Source organism: Sitodiplosis mosellana, unplaced genomic scaffold, assembly GCF_009176505.1.
Source record: "Sitodiplosis mosellana isolate CC-2019 unplaced genomic scaffold, AAFC_SMos_1.0 Smas_scaffold_38, whole genome shotgun sequence".
NCBI lineage: Eukaryota > Metazoa > Arthropoda > Insecta > Diptera > Cecidomyiidae > Sitodiplosis > Sitodiplosis mosellana.
This window is the reverse complement of record NW_022595280.1, coordinates 2,253,361-2,275,364: the sequence shown is the minus strand read 5'-3', so window position 1 is coordinate 2,275,364 and position 22,004 is coordinate 2,253,361. Positions and strand designations below refer to the sequence as shown.

General features: G+C 38.5%; 1 protein-coding gene across 3 annotated transcripts in view; it reads left to right on the top strand.

The window, feature by feature from the left end:
* The window catches only part of LOC129569512 (protein artichoke-like), a 144,237-nt gene that overhangs the window by 117,899 nt on the left and 4,334 nt on the right, over positions 1 to 22,004 (top strand). For all 3 annotated transcript variants that reach the window (XM_055448363.1, XM_055448366.1, XM_055448365.1), the window contains 7 exons: positions 11,075 to 11,804; positions 16,331 to 16,593; positions 17,125 to 17,210; positions 17,314 to 19,256; positions 19,353 to 19,640; positions 20,829 to 21,434; positions 21,604 to 21,896. In XM_055448363.1, coding sequence (XP_055304338.1) covers positions 11,375 to 11,804; positions 16,331 to 16,593; positions 17,125 to 17,210; positions 17,314 to 19,256; positions 19,353 to 19,640; positions 20,829 to 21,434; positions 21,604 to 21,896 — 3,909 coding nt within the window. In that variant the 5' untranslated portion in view covers positions 11,075 to 11,374. The remainder of the gene's footprint in view (positions 1 to 11,074; positions 11,805 to 16,330; positions 16,594 to 17,124; positions 17,211 to 17,313; positions 19,257 to 19,352; positions 19,641 to 20,828; positions 21,435 to 21,603; positions 21,897 to 22,004) is intronic.

The window sequence follows — 22,004 nt, the reverse complement described above, 5'->3', positions numbered from 1 at the left end:
ACGCCCATGAAAAGTTGTTATTTAAATGTAATTCACATAATTACAAACATTTTCATTGCTCATTTATGAAACATGTACGTGCGTGCGTGCGTTGATTCAATTCCGAGACAACTCGTTACAATTCTCTGTTGAGCATTAATTTTGCAAGTGTAAATCTTGTTACCACTACATAGCTGGTGCTTGTATACAAGTTTGCAGTTTGCCTATAGCCCAGTCCACGCGCTCTATACAAATGTGTATTGAGCCCATAATCGGAATAAAAAAAATAAATGACTTTTTCACTTAACCACATCAGTAAAGCGGAAAATTACCGTTTTGCACAGTCGTCAAGTTTGCTGATTGTGTAATATCATTACACTCATTGATTACAAAGTAACCGCCTTCACCCTTGGCTATGTGGCAAACAAGCCGCAATAATTTGGCGCGCATATTTTTTTCTCCCCTCTCTCTCTCTCTCCCTCTCTTTCTCCCTCTCTGCTGTTCAATGCAAGGCAATAACATGAACATCAAGCAAAAATTGATTGTACCACATTAGCCTACACTGTCGGAGGGCTGTGCGTAATTAGATGTTTCGAACTATGCGGCAAAAATGGTATTCATATGAATGGGAAAATAAAAGTTTTCTCATGCGGCTTGTGTTTTGCTCTTCGATAGGGAAATTATAGCCTCTTTCAAACTAAATGTTGATTGATTGCATTTTTCCTCGGGCAAAATTCGATTATAAGTTGTTATGTGGGCAGAGCCACATCATAAATATACACATACACATAATAACCACTTCAACCCGGTCGTTGTCGAAGTTTGAATATGCTGCTTGATAAAAAGAAGTCAACATATGAATTTCCACCGGAATTGATCAAGAGTAATGGAATCAGAAACCGTTTCGTTTTTGAGATGAAGATGACGAAAACGAGTCGAAAGAAAAAATCTATAAAAATATAACACAATGACTTTTTCTTGAATAGCTTGCGGATTCGTGTGGTTTCTCGTTGACGAACCTACGTACTCATATGGTCGTATCGGTATCAGCCGAAAAAAAGTGAAAATCATGGTCGGAAGCGGTACAGAAGGAGAAAAGAAACAAGAAGCGGAAGAAAAAGCTATGTGAAAAAGTTTGCCGATCAAATGGTTAACTTTTTTCATTCACCTCAATCAAAAATTATCCGCATTGAACGGTTGCAGTAACTAGTCGCTTTGGGCATATTAAGACGATGACTGGAACGACTGAATTTCGATTTAATCGCTGTCAAATCGATTATTCAAAGACTTTTCACAACGACCAAGAAAAAAATGCCGCAAAAAGGATTTTCGACGAGTTTTTTTCTTTCGCTTCCGATTTTTCACCCTTAACATATTTCACATTTTTGGTGCATTTTTCGTAAGAGGAAACGACGTACGATGGAACCGTTCCATTGAAGCGTTGGCAAAAAAAGAAATGCAAATAATGCTCAAATATTCAATATTTGGTGCGACGTAGTTTTGCTTTGTCCATTTATTCATCTGTGACTTGAATGCTCAAACACTCCACCCCACTTTTTCCCGCTTGACACACAAAGTTCGCGAGAAATTCAAACTTATTTATAGGAAATCCTCACATATCTCATACAATGTCACCCATTCACATTCACCACTTGGATTTTTTTTGTTTCTCTCTCTCTCTCTCTCTCTCTCTCCCTTTCTTGGCTCGACACAACGGGAAAAACTCGAGTTTTTGCGAATAAAATGGAACGCTTCGTCTATTTCGAGTGACGGAAACAAAGTGAATTTAATAATTTTTTCGAATGTGTATATTCCCGAGAAAGCGTATCAATTCAGGTTATGCATATTGCGACACAAAAACTACGCCGATGGTGGCGTTGGTGATGATGGTGTAAACGGAACTTGGCGCTCTGGCATCGGATATTGATGAAATATGTTCATATCGGAATATTCACACTCAAATGATGTTCAAACGAAATTTGCATACGGTATATGATGCCGATTCACATATATTCTGGGGCTGCGGCTGTTTGAGACACTGCACAAAATATTGTTCGCAATGGAAACGAATAGGCAGGGTGTGGGAACAAAAAGTGTAGCACGGCCACATTTAAAAATGAAAATGGCTAAAGCTTTGGGCGGATTTGATGCTGTCGTTTATTTATGATTTTTTTCACCATTTTTTCGCTCTCTCCCCCTCTCTCCATGCTTTTCGGACGTACCGGGATCTGTTTTTTTTTCTTTCTCTCGTTTGTTTTCACCATCATTATTGAACATGTGCCACAGAACCGAAAAAAGCCTTTGGATTATTCACAGCACTTTCGAACTCCAGCATTTGCTTTTTGGTACGCTTTGAAAACTATTCGGTTCAATTTTTGCTCAACATCAATTTCACTGTTTCTTACGATGACGCTAGTTTTGAGTTCATTGCACATAATCTTCACAAAAAAAATTGGAACATTTTTTCCTCTTTTCCCTTTGCAGAAAAAAGTTGTTCAAGGGCATTCGGTGTGAAATACTGTAAATAACGCAGTCTGCTTCGAATCAATTCCATTCCGTCCACTCGAATGCATGTACGATGCGATGTGTGGTTTTAAAATCGGTTCGACCCTTTTGGTTCGAATACTTAAAATGTCATGGTCGAGAATTCAGGATTTGAATCCGAACCAGGCAAAAAAGTCCGTAATCGAAAGGATTTTAAAAAAAAGTTATTCAATTTCAGAACAAATGCATTTTTTCCATTTTTGCTGTCCAAACGTATCAATTGAAATGCATTCACCTAAAATTTATGACATTCATGTTACAGAGATTTTCCCCAACAAAATTGTATTCAATTGCTATTTCGTGTGTTTTGGTACATGATCGATGCGTCCCAGACGCTGTTCTACACAATCGAGTGCAAAACTTTGTGCACCGAAGAATTTCCTCCGACAAAATGCGCAATCATAAGTTTTTCTGAAACCATTTGAACAATTCAAACATGAGCAGAAAAATTTACGGAGCGATCGAATCACGGCTGGTCAGGTAGTCACCATCAAATCCAGCCATCGAAAAATATCCAATGAATGTAAATAGAATGGCAAAAATTTCAATTACTTTTTTTCAAAAGGGCTCGCTCGACCAAAAAAAGGCCGGACGATGTAAAATTTATCTGTGAATTTGGAACTGTAATATTTTTCGGTGTTCATTTCAACAAGAACATAATATACAACGATAATAACTTTTGGTTGCGAACATTGAAACCTATTAAAAGGCATTTAATGACTAGAAAAACCCTTGTGTTTGTGTGTGTGTGTGCGGGCGGGCGGGCGATTGAAAAGCATTCACAAATTGATTAAATTTTTCTTTGATTTCGAATCCTGCACAAAAAATGAATCCGTTCCATAAATATTTTATTCTGACATCAGATTTTCGTGTAAAATTAAATGCTTTCACAAAGTCTCAAAAAGAGAGTTTGATGCATTTGTTTTGGTCTTTGTTTGAATTGGTGATTTTTTTGCGCTGGAAAAATGGCTTCGCCGGTCGGAACGAAAAGTAAGAGAGATTGTGAAAGTAAAAGATAGAAAAGCTGCGTACAGATGAAACAAATCGCTAACAACTAAGAAGTCATAATAAATTTACGGATTATTTGGGGGGAATGCTTTTTGTTAACTGCAATCCGTACGTGCATTTGTTGTTATCATTGTTGCGTGCATGTGCGATAGAGACGGAGATATGAGAACGGGCAGAAAGTATAAGGAGCATGATGGTGAAGTAAAGCACAGTTTGACAAATAGCTGGGAAAAGGAAGGGATTTCAGCATTTTTCATCTAAATCCATGCATCATGCATCTTCTGGCGGAATGCTTCATTTGGGAGATTTCGTTCGTCCGTTGCATCAAACACACACATACTCTCTCTTACTTCCTCCTGCTCTTTCTCTCGCATTACTTAGCCGAACAGTACACATATTTTTTCGTTGAGATTTGTTTCTCTTTTTTCTCTCCGGACTAAAAACGAGAAAGAGAAAAATGCGACTTCTCCCGTGTGTATTTGTCCCGGTTATGGCGGATGTGCTGCAATTTTGAAACAACCAACAACACGGAAAGAGAGAGAGAGAAAACGAGAGTAATATTTTTGCGTGTTTGAATTTATGAATATCTTATGTAATAGATATATGAATGACAAAGTACACACAGCCAAAATACATATAATCATAAATTTATGGGAACTTAGGCGACGCGCTCGATACGGGCAAACATGATGCTGATGATGATGATGATGTGTGCGTCAGATGGAAATCAAAACGAAAGTGGATTGAATGTTTGATGGGATATTTGTGTACGCATATACATATGTCTTGTACAGCAAGGGCGGGGAGGCAGAGAGAGAGTGAATGGAAACGATTGCAGCATTAATGAAGAGAATCCAGTGATGCGAAATCATCGAGCTTTGGTCTTGAAATCATCGAGCAGTCGATTGCGAGCGGTTATTCAATACATCGAGATGGATGCAACGTGAGGCAGCCGCACAAAATCTCAGCTCCTGTGTGAGTTTGATGGTCGCGAGTAGGCAGAGAGGCAAAGATTTATTGATATTGGGCCATACCGTTTAGACGTGATTCGTATTCGTACTCGGTTGGAATATGCGGAAAACGAAACCAAAATGAAACTCTCACAGTGATAATAATTATCATTTACTTAATTATACCTTCAGGGAGATGCCGTATAATTACAATCTATTTATTTCCTCCTCGCTACATCCACCGATACAACACATGTACAGAAGGAGAGAAAGAGCACCAAAACGCCCGAAAATTTATGTATAACCTGTGTCATAATCATAAAATAACAAACCAATTGCACGTTTATGTCTCGGCAATATACCAATTCGAAGGCAACAAACCAGTTCAGGTATACGTTCTAAGCGAGAAAATGCGAGTATCTTTGCAAGCGGCGAAAAGCTGTTCATCTACTCGAAATTGCTTTCGCTTATATTCGTGTGTTGGAGATTTGATTCCAAAGCTGGTTTAATTGACTGATGCATATCCTTGCCGATTGTGCTGAGCATTCATGTATACACACAAACAGCCAAAGCCACTTACACAACCTTTATACTTTGGAGGGTAACGAATGGCAGCAACCGGAACACCACCACCACACCGGTTCATTGAGTGCGTTGCACTGATTTTGAACGATTTCCAGGAACTTTGCCCAGAAAAGTAAATCATCATAATCACCGCATATTTAATGCGAGCACTCCGAACGCTAGTACACAATCCCACACATAACATACACAACAACATGCAACACATGAAGCGAATGCCATAAAAAGCATTTAGGTGAGCCACTGAGACATGCTAAAAACACAAAATATTATGAAACCAATTTGGTGATGAATATGTGCGCATTTTACAGGAAAAATGAAAGAATTAAAACGAATATTTGAAATGCTTTGCTTTGGCACGTTTTCTAGGCCGCCCATTTGTTGCCAACCAAAATCTCCCTGGCAATGACAGACGAGAATATTCCCGAAGACGAGCATGGAAGCGTTGAGCGATTTTGAATGAGCATCTGGTAAATCATTCAATTTTATTTCGCAGAAAATTCTCTTTTGTTTCATTAGGAGATGTTATCTAAATACACCCTCTGTAATTGGTCTCTATTCATTTTCAATAAATATAAATCAAAGTGAAAATTTGTCGGAAAAAATATAAAAATATTTTCCATTTTCTTTTATGATTATTTTTTTCAATTGAAATTATTTCAAAAAATGCTCAAGATGGCGCTATTTGCCAGCAGCTGCCATGTAAATCCAAACGATATTCTCTATCCGTAATATTTTCACATTGGTTACGGTATCTAAGTTTAGTATGATGTTGATTCAACATTGTTGAATCATGCTGTTCGGTGGATAGCATGTAGAACATGCACATTATAGACCTTTATCCTTTACATCGTTTTGCAGTAATTCCACATATAAACAACACAAAGTGTTTCATACATAAATTTCCTGTCCCGCTCGCACAAAGATTTAAGCACTAAGAAATATGTCTTATTTTGAGTTGGCCTTATGCCATTGCCAACACGCTTCACATTCATGCCGCTCCAATTTTGATGGCGAACCAAAGAACTCCATATGAACTTTGCATACGACTTTCATGAGAGCCATTATATCATCTCTCAATCTTCATCTCCATCCCCTTCTCCGTCTGTCTTCGTATAGTTTTTGAATGATGCCAAAATATGAAATTTCATGGAAAATACAAACACACATACACACACAGAGAGAGAGACAAGTCGATGCCATTTGTTCAGCTCATTTCTTCTCGTTTGCCTCTGCTGCATGTATTTACAATCGAATCCATTCTCTCTTATCGTAACCAATTCATGTGATAGATGGCACAAGATTAATTCAAGTATAATTGGTTTGCATGCGTCTCCATATTTGTATATTGTAAACAAAAGTGACCGAGTATGGTTTGTTACCATCAATCGTCTTATGGAACAAGACGAATGAGAATATTTGCACTCTCTCTCTCTCTCTCTTGCACACCATGTCTCTGGCACTTTGCGTATACATGCGAATTACGAGCGATGCAATTGATATCGTTTACGATAACAAGCACATGTTACTTGTACACTTCCTTGCAATTAGTGTCAATATCGTTATCGCCGCATTTCAATGTTTCAAACTGTATTTTCAGATGACATTTTCTCTCTTCCTCATCCTCTCTCTCTTTCTCTCTGTGTGTGTGGATGTGGTGCATTCTAACGACATTTTCATAATCTTTACCGCATTTTGTCTAAACGGCTTAATTAAGACAGTTCCATGTATTTCATCTGAATACAGTAGACGCTTGAAAATTTATTTACAACAAGAAAAAAATGATTTTATCCAGTATTTCAGTTTCATGAACTCAATTTTGTTTTCTGTAGGACTTCTGAATTCTAAGAAATCTTCTTCTTCTTTTTGGGAATGTTTCGAAAGAAAATCGAGCCAAAAACACTGAACATGCAGACACCCATTAAGAGTTGAGAATCTCATCAAATGCTTTTATCACACTTTTAATTGATTTTTCCAAGAATGAATAAAGTTCCATCTAAATTGACCCATCCAGTTCCCAACTGACCCAATCAAGAAATACCAAATGGTCGGAATTGATCTGTACATGGAAATTAATTTTGCTGTCATTTTGTTTCAATTTTCATGTGAATACCGAATGGTATCACGAATATCTGGTGGTTGTATCTTGTCTAGGGGCTAACCACGGGGATTTTTTATTGACAAAATCTGTTTTTATCGCCCAATTTTAATGACATCCGTGAAAAATTGAAAAAATCCGTATATATTGAATTTTATCGTTTAATATCGACTATAAACTCAGGATGGGCCAGGGCATTGTCAAACCCAGTCTAGTCCATCCTGAAGATCGACCAAAATCAACTTCCAGAATCGGGAGCAGTTCTGAACGATCCTGAGGATGCACCAAAACCCGCTTCTAGAACAGTATGCATTTGTTAAAGCGAAAAAATTACTGCAAAAATCGGGCAAAATCGACCAAAATGTGATCATATCGGAATTTATTTGTTTAAATGATAAAAAATGTTAAAGTCGGTCATTATTGGTTATTTTTAAAACCGTGGTTAGCCCCTAGTATCTTGTGTTTTCTGATAAATTCGACATGAACTCACAATGTCCAAGAGCATTAAAATATGTAAGCCATGTCGTTGGAGAAAATTATCTGTGTTTGCAATCACAAATGCTACATTCTTTTGAAAGCTGTTTATATCTTTGTCAAATATTTTACATAGTTGAAAATGAAAAGTTTGCCTATGAGAATAATTTGTAAATATTTTGTCTGCATAATTCGAGCACAAAAGCATCGTTGTGGGCAGCATTTAGAATGTCTAAATTGGAAATTTTTTCGGTTGTGAGGTATACAAAGTAGATATTGCCGTTTTCAAATTAAATCTATTCCATTACATACTCAGGATCATATGTTGACTGATCCCGCTATAAAAGAGCAGCTGATAAACATTTATCCTCAATAAATGCCGCTTTATTTACAGTTTTATAACACAAACAATAAAATAAAATGTATTTTCACTATTATTTCAGTCATTTAGCGGATTTGGTGTGTTAAATTTTGTAAACTAATAAATGTCAGTTATAACATTATCTCTCTCTGTGAGTATATTTACTTCCTCCTGCTTAGTGAGCGAACTGAGTAAACTGGCTGCGCTTATGTTTACTTTCGAATTAATTGCCATGTGATTGTTTGATGGTGTAATGAATTTTTGGCATATGATTCGATTAATTGATTCCTAATCAGCAAAGAACGGGATGAGACGAGCGCAAGCCAAAATGAACTTGTGGCAGAGAGGAAATGTTTGGACATAAAATCCACTGACGTAGTGTTTCCGCTAATTGATAGTGTAAACGAATTTCATTTGAGAGAGTGAATTGAATCTAATTTATTTTCCAGTTAAAAATAAAACGAATTACATACGTAATCCAAACTTTTCCTCTCTGCAGCAATTTAGTTTACCTCCCGCTTAATGTTTAACCAAAATTTCAATGAAAACTTTTTTCATAGCACTTTTGAACTTGAAAAGTAACTATTTCGACCATTTTCCATATAAAAGTGTCATTTTCGAACAGAATTTCGAATGTAATTAAGAAATGTCGATTTTGGACCAAATTTATGAGCAAATAGCTATTCAGTTGTTCAAAGAATCCCATTATTTTTGCAAAAAACATAAGTTTGCCTGGACCAAAACCCTGCAAAATGCTTTTTTCGGGTACTTCCCATACAAAAGTGTCATTTTTCAAGGTTTTTCATATCCTCAGTCGGAGGCTTATGGTACGAAATTGGTAGGTCAGAATGGGCTCAAAATCAATCCGAAGCTTTGTCTCGACATGCCAAAACTTTCAGTTCTTACAGATCTTAATTATTTCACCAACTTTTTGAGATATCCGGTGAACGCGAACGACACCATACGCACATCGCAATTTTGCACATTTTTCATAGTAAACAAAGTATTTTTGGGGGCAGATAGGTCTTGATCGATAGGATTTGTTTTCATCTACATTGCCTAGTGTACAAATATGTGCTTTTTGAAGTTTGGCACGACGTTATAGTGGTCCGAAAGAAGAGATGTCATGAAATTTTGGCTAGTAAAACCAATACTTTCGCTTAACAAACAAAGTTTGCGGAAAAGTAATAGATTTTTCGCCGCGTTACCTCGATTTATTTTATGAATACTCACACTCCATGTGCCTCTCTCTCTCTCTCTCTCTCTCTCACACACACACACACACATAAATCGCAATTCAAGCAAATCGAAAACGTTGGCACGAATGTGGGTTCGAGTCAAATGGTTACAGTTGAGTGTTTGACGGGATCAAAACCACTTGATTTGGCTGCAACTCGAATTCATCCCCTTTGTCTGATTTGATGGGAAATATATTGCTTTCGCACAAATATCCGGAGTTCAACAAAAGGATTTGTTTAATGAAATAATAGCCTCTTCAACACACATTGAATTCCTCGCATTTGAAAACTCGCATATATTTTATATTTAATATGATGTACTGTTCGGTTCGGTTCGGCTCGTTGGTGGAATGTTTAGTGTTAAAATTCGAAATTCGAATACGAAATTCGGGTGAGGGTTTTTTAGCGGAGGCAAAAATTTGGCAAATCCAAAGTGTATTTCATCAACCGCACCGTCAATTATGTGCACGATAAAATGTTTATGTAATTTGTCATTCCCGTTATTTGATTATCTTCGTTTTGTGGTTTCACTTGTGTGTGTGTGGTGAACATGAACAGATGGCGATGGCGTAAGCAGCAGCAGCGAGTGGCGGTTCAGCCACCACATTCAAATGGTGTAATCGAAAAAGGCTCATCCCAAGTCAAATCGATTTTATGAATAGTTTATGCCGAAAATTAAATAAATTTTATTCATTTGATATAGTCGTGCACATCTATCGATACGATACGATACGACACGATAGGATACTATTTGGGCTTTGTCAAATACAATTGTCTCAATTAAATGTGGAAGTATATGGGAGTTTTGTTGAATTTTTGCGGTTGGTTTCCATCAAAAATTACGAATATTTCTGCCTTGAACCAAAAAAAAATACTATGTGTATGAGGAGCACTGCTGTTCACTTCAAACGAATGGAATGATTGTTTTGACAAATAAGGGTTTTGCTTCATATAATCCATGGCCATCAAGAGGATGTTCATCGTTCGGTTTCGGCATGCGTGGATTTTGTCCCATTTATTCTCATAATATTCATCATACACATATAGACACACATTCGGCTAATCAAAAGCGGTTGTGCGGTTAAATGCGCGTTCTTACTATCTAGCATGTAGCTTGCTAAAATGCTCAAACTATGTTTACTTTATGGGCGAACATCGTTGGCTTTGGCGCCCATTTATTACAATAGTAAATATCATTTCAGCATATCGCATTATATTCCGTGATGATGAAAATGAAGTTTTCCAACTCAAAAATGTTGCCCATTGTCTATTTCCATTTTCGGTGTTTGTATCATATGTTGATGAAGTTCTTTTGCCTTTGCTCTTTGTTTTTCTCTCTCTCTCTCTCTTTCTCTCAACTCTCTCTGGTTCGTTTGCTTGCTACGTATCTCATTTATTCTATGCGAAAAATGCCACAGAGAGTGAACGAGCGAGCTAAAATTTATGGCGTAATTCTATTTTCTGTCATTTTCGGTTATTTTGAATGCGACGATTGGATTTATGTAAATCAGCGTGGGTCGTTACTTAAACTCGCTGAATTTGCAATTGAAAGCCGCTAGCAGTCCATTATTATTCGTATTTTTTGCGTTATATTCCGATGGATCTCGTAAAGAGAGATAGAGAGAGAGATAGAGGGAGAACAAACGAGTGAATAAAGGCCCGTGCAAATAAAGCACACATAAATGAGTTCGCAAATGTTTCTGCGTATTCAAATCATTTTGGATTGATAGATGCACTTGCCCATCGAATTTAACAAGAATATTTTCGCCGCCGTTTGAATACTCTGTATTAACCAAATCATATTTTTCTTTGTGTTCTTTTTTCTCTTTTCACCACACAGAAACTCTTCACTAATGGATAGGATCATCTAACAATCATAACAACACTCAATTCGACTGGCCACAGCACGAGCGCGCAGTTGTTGGCTTGCGACACATCTGGTTTTTGGGCGATAGCTGGTGTAATGAAAAATCCATGTTGAAATGAAATATTCATCAAACCAAATGACTATATCGCTGTCGTGTACACAACCAATGCTGATGAGATTGCCGATTGCTGCATCGGACACCGAAATCACATTTGCATTTTAGTGCAGAAAACAAAATCATATGATAATTTTAAGTGAAATGTTAACACAAATATGACGATTTGGTATGTCCGCAATCGGCTAGATCAGCCAAAAGCAACAATAGCAAATCAAAAACGGAACAAATCGTTGCCATTGTCATCGTCATCCAGCGCCAAATCATTTACGAGACAAGCAGTGGCAGCCAGAACAGCAGCAGCAGCCCATCAAACTTGGCATGTCAAATGGCTGCGTATGCATGTGATTGCATTAAAGTTATCACATTGTTGGCGCTTAATTTTATATGCAATAATCATAAGTGAAATTAGCCGAGCACCGCCCTATGTCGATGCGAACAATGGCGCTGCCGTTGGATCGCCACCATCGAAAATGCTACCAACGGCCGCCGCATCAACGTGGCCATCCAATTTTTTCGATGCAGATCGGATTCAGTGTCCCAGTTTTCACTTAAATTCCGCTTGCCCGTGCTATAAATTTGAAGATGGTAAGTAAAAAATTGGTGTGTGTATGTCTGGCTGGCTGGCGCATTTTAGCACAGTTCCATTCGACTGACCAACAGTCACACAATCCCATGTAATATGAGCATGTATGTGTATGCATGCGGTTATTTACCACTGCTCATTTTATTTGCGTTTTGTGTGTGTGTGTGTGTGTGAGTGTAAGTGTCAAAATTTACGTAGATTAGATCTAAGGATGCTTATCTAAATTGCATAGTTTATGTTTTATGGCTTGTTGTAACTGGAGTCATGAATCACATAAAACATTCTCTTTTTGTGTCTCTTTCGCTTTGTATTTTTTGCTCACTTCCTCACACACTCTCATTCCTTCTCCCGGAAAAATCTCTCTGAGTGACGAGAGACCACTTTTGGACGAACGGACAGCAGACAGTTTTTAAAAGTAAATCTCGGCGTCATTTTGAATGTAAATAATTTTGATGTTAGATTATTTTGGGTGTCTGCCTATGCTCAGATAGCATCTGATGTATGTGAAAATTCGCATATAAACACACGATTTTACTCATACTTGATGTGCCTTTATCATATAAGCGGCTACATGTTATGAACGGCATTTTCATATTCAATTTCATGCATTTAAAAGTATCTGCTGATCATCAAGTACCACAAACCATTTTGTCAATCTGCACACATGAATCTGTTCGCATAACGTTGACCGGCATATGTAGAGAATATATGTTTGAACACTTTCATGAAATCATTAGCACTTGGACATAGTTTGTTTTTGGAAAAATGTTCTACGATTTGAATACAGTATTTTAGTTTATATGTGATATATTTGCCGGCAGCTCATGATTTCTTGTGATTCTTTTTCCATGTGTATGTTTTTACCAATTGTAAATGTGGTTGGGTTGTGTGTGTATGACAAATTTAATCAGCCCTTTTACAGGAATGCAAAGAAGCGACCCGATGTCGTGTTGTTGGTTTTTCATTTTCGATTACACCAAACAGCAAGAGATAGCGAGTGAGAGGCGAAGAGAAGCGGGGAGCACGGGAGTGATGTGTGTAATATTTGATTACGACGTGCACACATAAGTGTAATTGCATGGCAAAAGCCGCATCAAGTACATGGTTTGGTGTGGCTCGGTGTGTGCTCTGCATATGGTAATACATACATATTTAATCAAACATGCGAAGAGAACACTAATGGCCAACGCGTGCACATATACACGCCATAGCCATATCTCTTTCATTCTCTCTCTTTGTCTCTTTCGTTTGCTTGTGCCATCGTCGCTCATCGACAGGAGACACATCTCACCGCATCAGCCCCAGTAGCGGTAGCAAGCTACTAGCAGCAGCACCATCACTTTTTTCCCTTGCTCTTTTGCTCGCGTTGTTTCTCGCTGTTTTGTGTGTCACACATTCGATTTGTTTTTTGCCTGCTCGTTATGAGAATAAAACGAGCACCACAATGCAAGAACCCATACATATTGTCCCGTTATATATACATGTATGTGTTTGGTTTTAACCTCTTCATACATCTATTACGATGCGATATTTTACCATTCAGTTCATTGCTTTGGAATTTAGTGAAACAAAGCAAAATGAAATGAATGTGGGAGAAGCGCACACAGACAGACGCACGGCATCGTGAGAAAAGGCGAATACAGACGACATAACATAGCCATGCATGAATAAAATACACACGATCACGTACAGATAAAATCATCGGTGTTTTCTCTCTATACGTCTTGGGTAACTGGCTTTCAAAACATTACAAATGAGGCTAAACGAATGGAATGTGCTTAAAAGTAAAAGGATAGCAAAGATGGAAAGAAAAAAGTCGAATAGACACAATATATAACACCGTCGCTCACACACATACACATCGCACCCCGAAAAAAACACACTCACGTTGCATATACACTGACAATCTCTCACCATCCAATATAACTGAAAAACCCAAACCCTTTGCCTTCATTCGGGCTTTCTGCAGATGTTTCTCACTTCACAACCGTTTCCCTTATCATGTGCGCTGTGTGACTTGTTGCGGTTGTTTTATTCTTTTCTCTCCCTCTCTTTCTTTCTCTTTCCGGATAATATACGATTATGGCAAAGTACAAAAGTCAAGAGACAAATCTCTTCACCGTTTACTGCGACACCGGTTCATTCTGCCATATTTATATATTGCACGGATCGTGTGCAATATCAAAATCGAAATGGCAAGAAAAAAACGCACACAACACATCACACCGTACCAACACAGCAGAGGAACGGGTGAAAGAAAAACTGGTGAACGAACCGTGACTTTGTGAGGTACACCGAAAACAAAACTAAAAAAAAGAAAGGAGAAAAAGAGAAAGCGTCCCCACTCGAATGCGAAAATAGTTGACACATGGAAAATACAGCTTTATTCCATTTTTCCCGTTTTGGGGTCAAACGCAGTTCAATTGCGTGTATTTACTTTGATGCGAATAGGCGGGTGAGAAACCCAAACGAATGACCATTAAATCCCTTTTCGACTCTTTTCATGAATTTACTATCAGTTCTTGATGTTCGGGCATCGTGCGAAAAATAAAAATTACCTCGTAAGACAGAAGAAGTGAAACGAAGGGATCCAACGACGATGGGGTTGGTGACGTATGTGTGTACTTATATGGTGTACATTTGTGTGATTCTTAACGAGTGAACAACCGGCACAATCGCATCCATTTTCATCAATTCAATCGTCATGTCCTTGCACTGGTCATTCCATTGTCAAAGCCAAAGGTATTAGCTATATACGTAACCAAAACACAATTACACTAAGAGAATTGACTTACTGAAAGTTAAGCTAATGCTTTCCAAACCACTCACACTCGACGCGGAGAGAAATCGCGCGCGCTTGTGTTTTTCACACCGATGAAATGATACGATGACGACGATAATGACGATGATGACGCTGGTGTTGTTGGGCGAAAAAGACGAAAAACGAACAAAAGGAAAAACCACCATTAACCGTAATTTACTTATCGCATCGCTGTTATTTAATAGCACTTCAAGCAAAGTGTTAAAGCGAGAACCGGATAATTAATCGTTTATGTTCTGGAACATTTCACGTTTTACATTCGCACACATTTACTTATTGCTACTTTTCTTCTTTGTTGCTCTTTTTTTCTGTCGCTCGCTCTCTTTCTCGCCGTTGTGTTTGCGTTTTACGAGCAACAGCTCGCCAAGTGAGCGACTGTCCTTGTTCGACAGTTATGTTAATGTGGCTTTGACACCGCATTCTTAATAGATTTCGATTGATGTTTTCACACAGGAATTTGGTTAATTAATCGTCATCGCCATCGTCACCGTTTTGTGTACGCATACACGATTCCCAGTGCTATTGCTTGAACGCACGCACACACCACCCAATTCTATTCCCCACGTTCGCGAATTAATTTATTCCATTCCGACAAAATGCTGCAATCAAGCGAAGAATTTATAGTGTACTGCAGCCACACGAACGCTCTTCAACACACACAAAAACCATAGCAATCGCAAATAAAAAGAAACTACATTCGGTCATTTGTTAGATGAAATGAGAAATCGATCGAAATTTGTGCTGTACATTAGCAAATTGCACGGAAAATGCGCTTAAAATTCGGAAAATAAACTATTTATTTATTTAAAATTTATTTTAGTGGCGAGAGAGCAATCAGGCCATTTGTTTGCGCAAAATAATTACAAATTCAAAACATTTTTCATTTTGACTTTCGATCCGATGAACTACACCCGATTGAATGCTCATTTAGAATGCACAACGATTTTCGTGTTTTGCGTCGTTGTTGATGCTGCTCCTGCTGCTGCTGCACATTGAAATTGGAATTTTGTTCGTGTATTTTGTTTTAATTCAAACAGAATGAAAAATATTTCGAATCTATTTAAATAAGTTTTTATCGTTACGATTGTGCAATGTGCACAGCAAATATTTTGATATGAAACGCAAACTTGCATCTATTACACATCAAATGGCGACGCAACCGATTTCATGCGAAATGGGTCTCAATTTAGATGGGCACATTTTTGCGCCCATCCTTTCCATCGACAATGTCCTTTTGTCAATATTTGTGTACTGTTCACTGAAGCAAACGGTGTATTTGCTGTGTGTGTGCGAAAAATTGATTAAAAATGAATAGTTGGTGCGCGTTGAATCATCATCGACCGAAGCGATGGAGTGAGAGAGTAATGAACATTAGGTGCTATTGTAAAAGTTCAATGACTTCGCACAAAGATTACCACACACATAGACCCAAAAGAGTGAGAGGAATGCTCATTTTCGTTTCGGTTGTATAATGCGGGTGAAAAACAATAAACACATTGTGTGCTGAGTAGAAAAAAAAACGAAACTCTCTCTTCTATGGAACTATAGACGGCCGATGAATGAATGAGTAAGAGAGTGCTTTCTCTCGTGATTCCTACATTTTCATTTATGATCATTTCCCCATTCCCCCAGTTTCAGCCATTCACTCACTCCCTTTTCTCTCACATCATATTTTCATTTTCATTTAATGTGCTAATCATTTAATAGGTCTTCAGCTTGAATGCCCGCGAACAACGGAGACGGCATTACGTACAACTCTTCAAATCGTTAAATCACCCATTCAAACGCTATCGTTGTACGATTTCGATCGAACGGCCACATCAATATCGTCGGATATGTTCGTGAATGGCATCCATATACGCAATTTGAAATTTTCCAACACTCAACTGAGCATGCTGAAGGACAATAGTTTGCAGTATTTACGTACAATGCTGGAAACGCTTGCCATAACTAACAGTAAATTAAATCAGGTGAGTACACGGCTGCTGCTGTGGTACATGCTAAACAAATACTCGGAACTACGGACGCGAGATATGGCTGTAGCCTTTTATGAATGCACGCGCACCCATGCGCTGTGCTTTTCATCATCAAATATTCACTAAACTATTTGGTAATTCAAAACCGTTTTTGGATTCCCTCGATGAATTCCGATTATTAAAATCCATTTTCGACAGTTTGGCATGATAATCGCGCCGAACTTTGCTCTATTTCTCTTTCCTTCGTTCGCTTCAAAATTCTCTCTATCGAAAAACCTCAACGTTCAATGATGATAGCATAAAACGCTACAGCCACCACCGCCGCCGTCGTTGTTATCAATGGATTTCTTGGTGAACGGACATTTCGCACATTTATCCTCATTTTTCTTTTCTTCCTTCTTTTCTCTCTTTCTTCCCATTCACCAATTTTTATTGGTTTGCATTCATCGACGCGAAAATCCCAAACTTCGCTTTTTCGATATTTCGACGGCGATACAATCGATTCGGAACGTTCGTTGTGTGCAGATACCAAGGAATGCGCTGTCTGGCATGGAAAAATTAATGGAGCTAGACTTCGAATCGAACCGCATTACGAGCATCCACGATTATCTGTAAGTACATATTTTATACATATTTTTTGGACACTGAAATTTGTCTCTCTAATGAATCTCAATTTCGAACATTTCTCTCCCCTCCTGCCAACTCTTCAAATAGTTTTTATGGGCTTCGCTTGGTCAAATTAAATATGAAAGCTAATGCACTGGAAAACATACCGGAATATGCATTTGCCGGTCTTGAAGAATCACTCACGGAAATCGATTTATCCGAGAATAAAATAAAAGCGTTTCCGTTGCGGTCACTTCGAAAATTGAATCGGCTGCGCTCGTTGCGGCTCACATCCAACGAAATGTCGACCATGTTCAAGGGTAATCGATCGATACTGATGCCATCGTTGATGTACCTATTTCTCGATCTCAACCGTTTCACCGAAATTGAATCCGATGCATTTGCCATGTTCCCAAACATATCCACATTGTCGCTGTTCAACAATGGCATTATGCACATAGCCGACAATGCATTTGATTCATTGGTGGCATTGAAATCGCTCGATTTAAGCCGCAATAATATCAGGCATTTGGACAAAAACCTATTTAAATCGAACCTTGCATTGCACTCATGCGATTTGAGCAACAATCATTTGCATTCGATTGCCGGTCTGTTTGTCGGTTTGCCCGAAATTCAAGATATTTTCATATCCGATAATAATATACTCGACCTGCCCGTCGATACATTCACCAATTCCACGAATATTAAAATGATTTATTTGGAAAACAACGCAATTCGCCGTGTCGACGAGAGCGTATTCAGTACGTTGGTCAATTTAGAGCAACTGTATTTGGGCTCAAATTTCATTACGCACATACCGCAATCGCTGTTCAACCAAACGGAAAAGCTAATTTCGTTGAGCCTCGACCGTAACAACATACGTGATCTTAAGCCCGGCCTGTTTGATGTAACAAAAGGCTTACGCGAAATTCATTTGCGCTACAATAAAATTCGCACCATACGCAGGCAGGTATTTTACTCGTTACCCGAACTGATTGAATTGCAGCTGCAGAATAATTCGATTACAACGATTGAGGAGGATGCATTTGACAGTTTGAAAAAGCTGCAACACATAAGTTTACAGCAAAATCAATTAACAACGTTACCACGAATATTTCCGGCTGACTCGACCTCGTTGCTGTCCCTTGAAATTGATAAAAATTACATTGTTGACATTCACAATGAAACGTTTCAGGCCATGGCGAATGTGTACGTTTTGTGGTTGAATCATAATCAACTCACCAAATTGGACCGTAGCCTATTCAAAGATATGCCACAATTGGAGCGACTACACTTGTATAACAATCGCATTGCAAACATTGCGGTGAACACATGGAATGAAATGGAAAATCTTCGTTACATTGATATGCATGCGAATCGGCTGCAGAGCGTTAAACGTGGCATTTGGCAAAATTTGAAATCACTGGAAGAGTTGAATTTGGCTGCAAACGAAATCACCGAAATACAAACGAAAGCGTTTGTCAATTTAAAAAAATTGAATCGCTTGGATTTGTCGAATAATCCAATAGTAACATTGACACGCAACACATTCGCCGCTGACATTGCATACTTGAATCTACAGAATTGCTCGTTGACACAAATCAATGCGGGCACTTTTAATGGCTTGCATAATTTGATCGAATTGAATTTGGAAAATAATAATTTAACGCTTGACATCGTACGGCAATTGGATGTGCCCAGCGTGCGTACGCTTCGTTTGTCACACAACAATTTCACCATTGCCACGGATATGGTGTTCGATAAGATGCCAATGCTTGAAACGCTTTTAATGGAAAATTGTCATTTTCAACACCTGCCCGAAATGATTTTCCGGCATAATTTGAATTTAGTGCGATTGGATGTTAGCTACAATATGCTCAAGACATTCGAACCGACCACATTCTATGGCCTGAACAATTTCAAAGAATTACATTTCAGGCGAAATCTATTTAGTGATTTACCGTACGCTGCCTTACACAACATATCCACACTGGAAACGTTGTCGTTGTCGCATAATATTTTGACAACGCTCGACTTTCTTAAGCTCAACGGTTTGTATTAACCCACACACATATATATGTATACAGCTTGAAACATTTATATTCAATTGATTCCATGTTTCTTTTTTCTCTATTTCTTGCTTTAAGGTTTACCAAATTTACGGCATTTAAGTGCGAACGATAATGTGCTATCGTCGGTGGGTGGCTTTGGTGCCGTTAATTTAAGCCGATTGATATCGGTCGATCTGAGTGGAAACATTCTAATGGATTTACCGAAAAACTTTTTGCAAAATTCAATTGCACTGGAGCGCATTGATTTAGCATCGAATCGATTTCCGCATATACCATTCATTGGCAGTTCGAGTGTCAGCAGCATTAGCGGCGGTGGTTCTATGGACGATGTACTATCACAATTGAATTGGCTGAATTTATCAGGTAAAACATTTTACACGTTGGAACGAATATTCAAATAGAAAATGTCAAACCATTTTCCTATTTCTATACTCTGAATATTGTGAATTGACAATCGTCAGTTTCGGTTTTCAGAGAAGTTTCTTGTGGTGTATTTAAGCGTTTTGCTTTTGCACTCATCAGCCCCGCGTTCGCTTGCCGTGCCGTACCGTAGCGTGCACAGCAAGTGCTGGTGATGTGACAGCATGAGTTTTGCTTGAATTTGATGAGACGTGATTATTTAGCGAATTTCATTTAGTGCCAAAACTTCATTATACATCTCTTCACCTAGCTAATTTCTCCCGAATATATGCAAAATGTGTGCGTGTGTGTATGTTCTCGCACATTTTCACAGCATTCGTCCAATGTCTATGGCAGGCGGTTTTTGTGCTTATTTTGATTTGCATGTTACGCTGTCGGTATGGTCGGTCGCGAGAAGGCATTTATTATTTCACCATAAAACATGCATTCGAGTTCTGTTGAAACACTATATTCAAACCGTTGCACCTATCATAAACCACAAATATCATATATATATTCAAGTGTTCGAGAGCTTTCAACCCAACCAGCAGCCCCATTCTTCCCCGCGGCCACTTCACTCCATCACACACTCGTCGCTCGCTCTCTCTCTCTATCTACGTCGTCGTCATGTGGTGCAACGAACTATTCATTAAACACATAAATTCACTTACACTCGGGAGCCGAACACTGAATGGCAAAACAAATGTGTGCACTCGAAAGTGAGTTCGTTTGCTACTTTTAACACAATAAAAACATCGTGTTATCGTTGTTATTCTAACATCATCGATAGTTGTGTGTTTCCAGTTTGCACACGTTTCCTCTTTCATATTCATGCGTTCAACCATAAATTCCAGCAAAACTCGCTTATTTCGCTCTCATTGATTTTAACAACTCGATTTCATCTCGATTTTTCTCTCACTTTCTCTCTTTCTCTTTTCCTCTCTGGTTCCTGTCTTTTTTACCACATCTCTCGGTTGGTGTGCTGTCTTCGTTTTTGTTTCTATTTTTCGTTTTACCTCGCATTTGAATTTCAACAAACCCGTCATCACATGGATTGCTGCGCGCTCATTCACATTCACACATTTACCTACCTACCAATCGACCCACCCCAAACACAAAAAACACACACACACACACACACAACAACAACAGGTAATCCGTTTGCCAGCAGTATTCATGATGCAGAAAATCTGGAAACACCGTCGACAACAACACGTTACATCATACCACATTTGAATGAGCTACACATCAGCCATACAAATCTAACGGCGATCAGTAGCTCCGATTTCGATGGCTATTTCACATTACAGCATCTCCATTTGATGCAGAATCGTTTGCAGCGCATCGCATCGTATGCATTCAAAAAATTGCATAATCTTTTAACATTAGACATTAGCGTAAACGAATTGGAGCGCTTGCCAAGAGAATGTTTGCACGGTTTGGTGCAGCTGAGGCGCTTGAATCTATCAACGAATCGTCTTCATGTGTTGGACGAATTTACCATTGAATTAGCATATTTAGAATCATTAGATATTTCATACAATCAATTGGAGCGCATCGATCGGAATACACTTCAAAACTTGCACGAGCTACGTGAATTGCGACTGGCCGGCAATCGTATTGCATCGGTTATCGTTGACAGTTTTCGCTTTCTCAACAGTTTAACATTGTTGGACATGCGAGAGAATCAATTCCAACAGCTACCATTGGAGGTGCTCAATTTTCTGGAGACTCATTTGCAAACATTGCAATTGGAACGTAAGTTGTGACATTTTTGTTTTTCGTCTCTGTTCAGATTGGTTTTTTTGTTGTTGTTGTTATTGGGCCTTACTTTATGGATTTTCCGTCAGCTTCTGTTTGCGTTTGTGTATGAGTGTGAAATAGAAAAAAAAGTTTCGAAATTCTAATGGCCATTCCAATTTTGCAGATAATCCGTATAATTGCTCCTGTGAATCGCAGACACACTGGGATTGGATTAAAGATCATCAGAAAATTATGCATTCGACAGAGCGATTTATCAAATGCGATAGTCCGATATCCTTGAAACATCGGCCGTTTGCCACCGTTACACCCGAAGAATTTTGCCCGTTAATCACTGAAGTGACAATCGATGACATTCAACGGTATTCAATGAATGTGTCGTGGCAACATCGAGAGCATGACGGACTTAGTGGCTTCGAAATATTCTATCAAGCCGTCGAGGGCGGTGGTGTTGATGATGTGAGTATTCAACTGTCTATCCATTTTTGTGTCACACATAGTTTCGAGTGTGTTGTCTTAATCGGTTTAGAATTTTTTTAAATTCCAATCTATTTCTCTTCTTCTCTG